At 38.6% G+C, this 9,175-nt stretch overlaps 1 protein-coding gene and 1 long non-coding RNA gene across 2 annotated transcripts; both read left to right on the top strand.

The window, feature by feature from the left end:
- Nucleotides 1-3,882: 3,882 nt before the first annotated feature.
- Nucleotides 3,883-5,393, top strand: LOC137711244 (WAT1-related protein At1g44800-like). The gene is made up of 6 exons (XM_068450472.1): nucleotides 3,883-4,195; nucleotides 4,278-4,448; nucleotides 4,531-4,593; nucleotides 4,691-4,804; nucleotides 4,879-5,080; nucleotides 5,211-5,393. Exons 1-6 carry the CDS (start codon nucleotides 3,969-3,971, stop codon nucleotides 5,391-5,393), a joined length of 960 nt encoding a protein of 319 aa, XP_068306573.1. The 5' UTR covers nucleotides 3,883-3,968.
- Nucleotides 5,394-5,467: 74 nt separating this feature from the next.
- Nucleotides 5,468-6,243, top strand: LOC137710276 (uncharacterized). The gene is made up of 3 exons (XR_011064961.1): nucleotides 5,468-5,610; nucleotides 5,698-5,877; nucleotides 5,953-6,243. It is a non-coding gene; the product is annotated as an uncharacterized lncRNA (long non-coding RNA).
- The last annotated feature ends 2,932 nt before the right edge of the window (nucleotides 6,244-9,175 follow it).

The raw sequence follows: 9,175 nt of genomic DNA, 5'->3' as shown, positions 1-9,175 counted from the left end.
AAAATTTCACCCCTAATTATCATATAATTTCAACATTGTATCCTTATAATTTTTTAGAGGAAAGACACATGCAATTCTGACCTAAAAGTGAGTAAGTCATATGTGCTAAAAATTTTCAAGACAAAAACATCCACTCAAATTTTCACAAATCCACCTCGAACTCAATTTTGGCATTCGCCGTCGTATATCTAAAAAATACAACACTTTCACTACAATGTGTCAGTTGAAACTAAATATTAAACACACATCAAAGTTTGAAGGTAGATCGAACTTGAAATTTCTTCTCCTTAGAAACATCCGTTGTGAGATCAAAATCAAGCTAATTGATGAACTATATAGTTGTGGCATGCTTTTTATTTAAATTTTTTTTCCTGAAGTAGAGCATGTTTTTTACTTGAAGACACTGTACACTGCCCTTCATCCAAAACAACCATTTTTGCCAATAATAGCAAAAACGAGCCATTGGTTTCTGATTGTCATTTCCAGCAATCGAATTGAAGTAAAAATGGCAATCATGGAGCACTCGAAACCATACCCTTCACCTACATTCTTCCGTCTCCTCCAATTTCTCCTCTGAATTCTCCTCCACTTTGTCCAAAGGCCATGGAGCACTCGAAATTATGTGAAGGGGAACCTGCTTCTCCCTACACAGAAATTCTTCCGTCTCCTCCTATTTCTCCTCCGAATTCTCCTCCACTTTGTCCAAAAGCCATGGAGCACTCAAAATTCTACGGAGGGGAACCTGCTGCTCCCTGCACATAATCTGGGGAGAAGATGAAAGGTATCGACTTGGACGATGAACCTGCTGATGCAGAGCACTTCCACACTACTCTTACAACACGCAATTCATCTGCTTTGTGTTCTTTGAGGAAAGGCGGTACATTCACTCTCGGGAGTCTAAAGTTCAAGGTCACTGAAACTTTCGAAGAACGTTGTGTGGTTTCCCCTGAGATCTTTTGTCAGAGGGAACCCGTGAGAAGGGAGGATGACGTCGATGGTGTTTTGAACATTAGTCCTTACAAAAGATTAAAATTAAAAAAAAAAAAAAAAAATGGTGCTAGATTACATATTCAATTTAATCCCTTGAAGTGTACTTTTATCAAAATTTATATTCAATTTTTGTTATTTAATGTGTATTTTTATTTAATCTCTCCACATTAAATTTTAATTTTATTCATATGCACATATTTAGTTATTTAATTATAAATAAACATAAATGAGAAAATATTAAAAGAAATTTGTGATATAAAATATATAAATACATGATTGTACTATGCCGAAATATATATAATTGACTTTTTTGTACCTACATTGTACCGAAATATATTATAATAAACCTAAATGTATGTATCAAAATGTATTATATTGAATTAATATACCTAAATATCAATACTGAAATGTAAGTACCAAAATATACGTACCGAAATGTATGTACCGAAATATACGTACCGAAATGTACGAAGGCTTAGGTTTTTTTATTGTGAAAGTAGAGGTTAGAAGGTGAGATGATTGGATCAATAAGTAGGAAAAAATATATAGTGCATATATAATGATAATAATACCTAATTATATATAAATGAATAAATAAATGATATAATATTAATAGTAGTGGTACGATACGGTACGGTATACCACTGGTAATGGTTTTGAATACCATTACCGTACAAAAAATGTATGGTATAGTACAAATACCGTACCATTACCAATGGTACAAATTTTTTGGCACAACTTTGGTATGGTAATTTGGCAAAAAATTCCACCCCTAATTATCATATAATTTCAGCATTGTATCCTTATAATTTTTTAGAGGAAGGACACATGCAATTTTGACCTAAAAGTGAGTAAGTCATATGTGGTGAAAGACAAAAACATCCACTCAAATTTTCACAAATCCACCTTGAACTCAATTTTGGCATTCGTCGTCGTCGTATATCTGAAGAATACAACACTTTCACTACAATGTGTCAGTTGAAACTAAATATTAAACACACCACAAAGTCTGAAGGTAGATCGAACTTGAAATTTCTTCTCCTTAGAAACATCCGTTGTGAGATCAAAATCAAGCTAATTGATGAACTCTATAGTTGTGGCATGTTTTTTATTTAAATTTTTTTTTCCTGAAGTAGAGCATGACATTCATTAATCTAGATCAAAATGAATAAATACAAAGACGATAGAGCGTTTTATTGGGGTCTCGATAAAATCTAACCAATAATTTCAATGAAGAAAAAAGAATTTCAATAGTTTTTTTCTTTTTCATTTTTTCAAGTAATTAAGGGATTCTATGAGGAGACTAAATAATGTGCCAGAGTCCAGTCCTAACCAACCTCTCCTTTGCTTGTTATATGATTACATCCAAGTGTTTAAGATGTATTATCAGATTGTACAGGGAGAATTATAATCCCTATAGGACTCGTGTAGGAATTATTATGACTTCCACAAATATTTCAGACTTTTGTTATTGGTTTTACTTCTTCTTCGTGCCTCTGCACCTGTAATTCTACATAATGATATTACCGGTCCCAATAATGTTATTTCAAACTTCCAACGGCTCAGTCCATTTTTTGATGCGATGGACGTTATTATGAGTCCCATTCTTATTCATGGTTCATCTTCCTACTTGAAGACACTGCACACTACCCTTCACCCAAAACAACCATTTTTGCCGATAATAGCAAAAACGAGCCGTTGGTTTCTGATTGTCATTTCCGGCAATCGTATTGGAGTAAAAATGGCAATGGCAATCATGGAGCACTCGAAACAGTACCCTTCACCTACATTCTTCCGTCTCCTCCGATTTCTCTGCCGAATTGTCCTCCACTTTGTCCAAAGGCCATGGAGCACTCGAAATTCTGCGAAGGGGAATCTGCTGCTCTCTGCACAGAAATTCTTCCGTCTCCTCCGAATTCTCCTCCACTTTGTCCAAAAGCCACGGAGCACTCGAAATTCTGCGGAGGGGAACCTGCTACTCCCTGCACACAATCTGGGGAGAAGATGAAAGGTATCGACTTGGAGTTGGACGATGAACCTGCTGATGTAGAGCACTTCCACACTGCTCTTGCAACACGCAATTCATCTGCTTTGCGTTCTTTGAGGAAAGGCGATACATTCACTCTCGGGAGTCTAACGTTCAAGGTCACTGAAACTTTCGGAGAACATTGTGTGGTTTACCCTGAGATCTTTTGCCAGGGGGAACCCGTGAGAAGGGAGGATGACGTCGATGGTGTTTGGAAGCAAATGGCTCAAATCCGTGAAGTGATCGAGCTGCCCGTAAGTTATTCGGAGCTTTTTACATCAGTTGGTGTGAAAGCTCCAGAAGGAATTATGCTTCCTGGACTTCCGGGTTCAGGAAAGGCACTAATAGTCAGAGATAATTATGCTGGTGGAACAAATGAGCACTTCCATAATGCTCTTGCAACAAGCAATCTGGCTGCTTTGCATGAAACAGTGAGTGTTTCTTGTCTTTCTTTTCTGATTTCTTGTTATCCTTGCATGAAACTGTGACTTTTCTCTGTATTTGTGTGTTTTATGCTTCGCTTATATGCATCTAGCGTTGGAAAGTGTCACGATAAAGTGTCATGATAGACTGATATACTGATAGCTACCGTTCATCAATTTAATACCGGCCTAACAGATTGAAATAAGTGTTGGAAAATAGCACATTGTATCTAGTTCTAGTTCAGCTAGAATTTGCCCTTGGTCAAGAATTAGGGTTGGAAAAGCATGCTGCTAAACATAACTTGATCCTTTAGCCTGTATACTTTTCAAATCTTTGTTGCAACATGCATACTACGAATACATTATTAGATTTACCCAATTGTTATTTCCTTCCATGTATGATGGCAAATTATTACTTTACATTTTCTGTTTTTTTTCTTCCTTTTACTGTGAACCCTTAAACTTTTCTTGATAGTTGGTATACTAAAATATGTATCTGATGGAACTTGACAATGTTATTTCTTTAGATTATGTATACATACGGGATGATTAGTCCTTTTATACGAGAGCTGGGTGGCGAGAGTGGTGGGGAGAGCAGCATTAGTGCTAGGTACGACGAAATTAGAAGTGATGATGGCATCGATGAACGTGCTAGTGCCAGTGGTGGTGGGGACGACGAGATTAGCAGTGAGGATGGCAGCGATGAACAAAGTGCTGATGAAGAAGATGTACCAAAGCCGCCCACTGCTTCTACTAGGTTTGTTCACACTTATATCAAACCCTCAATGCTATGTTCAAACACCTGATATATCTGACTTTTTTTAATTTGTTTTGTTTAGATCCGCATGGGTTAGAGTCGCCCGATGGACCATTGGTGTGTCAATCCCACTAATAGCAGGGAGCGCCACTATAGTGTCTACAAGGTCAAGGGGCATCACTTTTGATGTGTTCAATTTCTTTACGAACGGACTATCCTTTTTAATGCTGTTGCTCGCTACAATCATTTTGAGGTTAGTATTTCAGACATTCTCTTTTCTGAATTCAATGTGAATTAGTTTGTTTATTAACACAATGTTAAATTTCATGCTGCAGGACACCATTTCCTACATTGACACCTTCCCTGTTCATACGCATAATGGGTCTTCATGTGTTCGAGTAAGTAATTACATAGGGAAAAACAGATTTAGTTCTTTTCAATACAGGTTTAGCTTTATAATAACTATAGTATAACTGTTTTCCATTTCGTGAACAGGCCTTTATCCCAGATTTGGTTGTCTTTTGGTGCCCAATTCTTGCCAGCCCAATTTACTGTTTGCTTGCAATCGGTTGTCCCCGCATTGACATACTTGATCTCATTAATCTTCAGGTGCGCTTCAACCTTGTTCAAGTTAAATAACACTGCATTAGAAGCTAACTTATTATTTACCATTGTGATAACAGGATACAGTCGATCTCTATTCGCAAGAAGAGCGACCAAGCAAAACTGGGGGGTCTAGTAATAACTTTTTGTGGGGCGTTCTTGATTGGAAAATATAATGGCCCCACCATCGCAGCTCATCGACTTGTCAATGAAAACTGGACCTGGCCATTGTGTCTTGTGATCGCTTCAGTACTGTGCTCAGCTTGCCACAATGTACTCATGGTAAGAATATTTCAATTTTAGATCATAAGTTGATTTATAATCTTTAAAATGGTTTTGGTCTATTTGTTTATTAATGGCTGTTAAACGTGGTGGAAATTATATAGTTCTTCTTTCAACTCTGTTTTTTTAGGAAAACACTATGGAGAAGTATGACGTCGAGGCTCTATGGCTTGCAACTATAGTACGGTTTTCAGCTATGATCCCCAGCCTCATTATTGCCCTGGTCACCACTCGTGGACGAGCCTACAAGTGGGTTATGGGTTGGGACTTCAACACGTTTTGCTGGGTATTTGCGGTTAGTTTCATAAACTAACAACATCTATATTATGAAGCAACTTATGTTAGTATACAGTTTGTGATTTGTTTACCTTTCTCTTGTAGGGCATTTCTGCTGGTCTAGTGCAGTATTTGGGGACCAATTTGACGAAGAAGACGGATGCTGTATTTGCGTCCTCATTCACCCCGATATCCATGATTTTAGTTATTGGGTTGTCAGCTATGATCTTGCATGATCGCATAAAAAAACCGTGGTAAAATCTGCAAACTTAATTCTAATAGGCATTAATTGAGTTATTTTTGAAGTTGATTGATAACAAAGTGCATCATTGAATTTTCAGTATTGGGGGTGTCATAATGATCGTGATTGGGCTTTTCATTTTTCATTGGGGAGAATATCGATCAACCTCTAAGGAGGAGGCTCGAGCTGAGGAGGAGCATTTGAGGTGGAGGCTCAATCTGCAGAGGAGGTTCAAGCTATGGAGGACATTCGAGCTGTGGAGGAGGTTCGAGCTGATGAGGTAGTTACACTTATCGTTTCTTTTATTTTTATATGCTTTAATCTAATTATTTGTTGTTGTTGTTTGTTCATACAGGAGGAACCTTATGCATGTGCAGAAGGAGGAGCATTCTGTATGAACTGCTCACCTCCACCATAACCCAAACCTCTGAAAAACCAAGCCCATTAATAAAGGCATGACCAGAAAACTGCTAAGGCCGCCACAGAACCCACAGCCCAAGCAGCATGCCACGTCCCAAGAAGACGAATTTCTTGACAAGGAATTAAACAAAAGCATTCCACCCCTCTAACAAATTTCTGTTTGTAACGGTTATATTTGGATAGCTATAGTTCTCATACCTAGTCTTGCATCTCATGGTGTGGTGCAATGTTTCCGTCACGTCACTTTTGTTTAGTAATGGTTTGTTTCTATTCTATGCTTTACTAAACTGCCAGTTATTCTTGATAGAGGAATACAAATTGATGGTCATGGTATAAAGAGTTTCATGTGACATGAAAACATTGTTCTTTTTGCTCTTTGTTTCATGATCGATTGCAACATAGTTAGTGCCTGGTGGATATTGGATTGAGATCCCTGCTGGAAAATATCAGACAGCGAAGCGTCTGTCCTACTGCCAAATAGGCTTTGATTGCCTATCCTTATGCAGTCCTTGTGCTTTCAAGTCACTATTTATGGTTGGTGAATTTGCATGTTGAGCTATATTTGGCAAATCTTTCCTTGACAACCTGCCTTTAAAGATGTCATTTGCATGTTTGGATTCAGCGGCTACTCAAGGAGTTACAGATTTTAAGCTCTGATGCTCCTTTACTTCACTGTGATAACATTTCTGGCATGACATCAGCAACCAATCCTGTATTGCACTCCAAGGCCAAGCATATTGAAATTGGTTGTCATTTTGTGCGTGAAAGATTTCAAAAAGACACTCATTTGTTGCAGTTTGTAGCTTCTGCAGATCAGTATGCTGACATTTTCACAAAAGGATTGTGTGCAGTTATACAGTTTCTTCTGTCTTCGATTCTTCTGATTTTTTTCGGCTTCTCTCTTACATTTCTTCGGATTACATTTCACTGTTGGCATGACATTGAGTGTGCTGGTTGTAAAGGTCATTTTCCTGAGCCTACCCATGATCCTGTTATCCAGGTTCTGTTCTGGTCACTCTTGGTCTCTTAAACAAAGCCTTAGGTCACAAACTAACCTAGTTACTTTGCATGGAGAAAATCGGCCATTTATTCGTATGTTGAATTGCTCTGCTATAGTTGGTGTTGGTGTGATGTCTTTTGATACAGGAAGACAATTATTGCTGGTGGCTTGGAGCCTTGGAGAATAAGATAATTGAGCATGCATACTCTCTCTTTTGCTCTGCTATAGTTGGTCTTGATGTTCAATAGCTCTGCTGTATTTGTTTTCTGCAGTTACCATGTGTAATTGTATGCCACAGGGGAAAGGAAATAAGCATACATATTTATTGAATTTTGAATGTCTATATTTTGTATTATGTGAAACCAAGTACAAGGAAAGCTCATATAAATGAGCGGAAGAAAGGAAAAGAAACAGAAGCCGAAAACAAGGAAAAGCAAAGCAGAAAGAAAGGAAAAGCAAAACAGAAAACTTGGAAAAGTAAAGCAGAAAACATGGAAAAGTAAAGCAGAAAACATGGAACAACACTTCCTTGATTTATGCTTTACCTACAACTAAAGGTGAGGACAATCAACAACTGTCACCACTATGACAACTATGACAGCCAATGTACCATACATACACCCATGCTTGCCGACTAGGATTTAGACTAACCTTAGAACTTCCCTAGAACTTTCTTCCAATACTCCCCCTCAAGCTGGATCAAAGGGATCAATTGATCCGAGCTTGGATAGGAGATGATGAAAGGTAGTAAATGCCAGTCCTTTGGTGAAGATATCTTCTAGCTGATCATGACTGCGAATGAAGTGTGTAGCAATTACCTTGGACTGCACTTGATTCCGAACATAATGACAATCAACTTCAATGTGTTTAGTTCGCTCATGAAAGACAGGATTTGATGCGATGTGCATTGCTGCTTGATTGTCACAGTGAAGAGACATAGGTTGCGGGTGAGGAAACCCTAGATCCGAGAGTAGAGTTTTGAGCCAAGTGAGTTCACATGCCGTTGATGCCATAGCACGATATTCTGCCTCTGCACTTGAGCGTGCAACCACACTTTGTTTCTTGCTCTTCCAGGTGACAAGATTACCCCCTACGAATGTGCAAAAACCAGTGATAGACTTGCGATCGAGAGAGTTCCCTGCCCAATCTGCATCTGTATATCCTGAGATCTGAGTATGACCATTATTGCGCATGAGGATCCCTCTACCAATGGAACCCTTCAGATAGCGAAGCACACGGTGAACAATCTTCATGTGATCTGTGTTTGGAGCATGCATGAACTGACTAACAAGGCTCACAGCATATGATATATCAGGACGAGTGATAGTTAGGTAAATAAGCTTGCCAACCAATCTTTGATAAGACTCTATATTAGGAATGAGATCACCATGAGACTGCATCTTCAAGTTGCTATTCAAAGGTGTCCGAGCAGGTTTACAATCTGTCATGTTTGCCTCATGAAGAAGATCAATGATGTACTTGCGCTGATTTAGAAAACAGCCCTTGTGGGAATGTGCCACCTCGATTCCTAAGAAATATTTAAGAGTGCCGAGATCTTTGATAGCAAATTTGTGACTGAGATATTGTTTAAGAGCACTAATCTCAGAAACATTATCACCTGTAACAATTAGGTCATCGACATAAATAAGCACCACAAGTTTACCAGATTTGCCCGATCGCACAAATAGGGAGGAATCAGCATTGCTCCGAGAGAAACCAACTCCCTCTAGGACATGACTGAGCTTGGCATACCATGCTCGGGGACTTTGCTTGAGGCCATAAATGGCTTTATGAAGTCTGCACACCAGGTCTGGATTGTTTGATTGAGGATGACCCGGAGGAATTTTCATGAAAACTTCTTTTTCTAGTTCCCCATGTAAAAAGGCATTTTTAACATCCATTTGAAGGAGAGGCCATGTATTGTTAATGGCAACAGATAACAGCACCCTCACTGTATTCATCTTTGCCACAGGTGCAAAGGTCTCTTTGTAATCTACTCCATAAGTCTGAGTAAATCCACGAGCAACCAATCGAGCCTTGTGTCTTTCAATCGTGCCATCTGAATGGAACTTGATCTTGTACACCCAACGACTTTCTACAGCCTTCTTTCCTTTAGGAAGCTTCATGATGGTCCAGGTGTTGTTTTCGTGAAGAGCTT

This window comes from Pyrus communis, chromosome 12, assembly GCF_963583255.1.
Source record: "Pyrus communis chromosome 12, drPyrComm1.1, whole genome shotgun sequence".
Taxonomy (NCBI): domain Eukaryota; kingdom Viridiplantae; phylum Streptophyta; class Magnoliopsida; order Rosales; family Rosaceae; genus Pyrus; species Pyrus communis.
The sequence above is the reverse complement of the archived record's forward strand: the minus strand, read 5'-3'. Positions and strand labels throughout refer to the sequence as shown.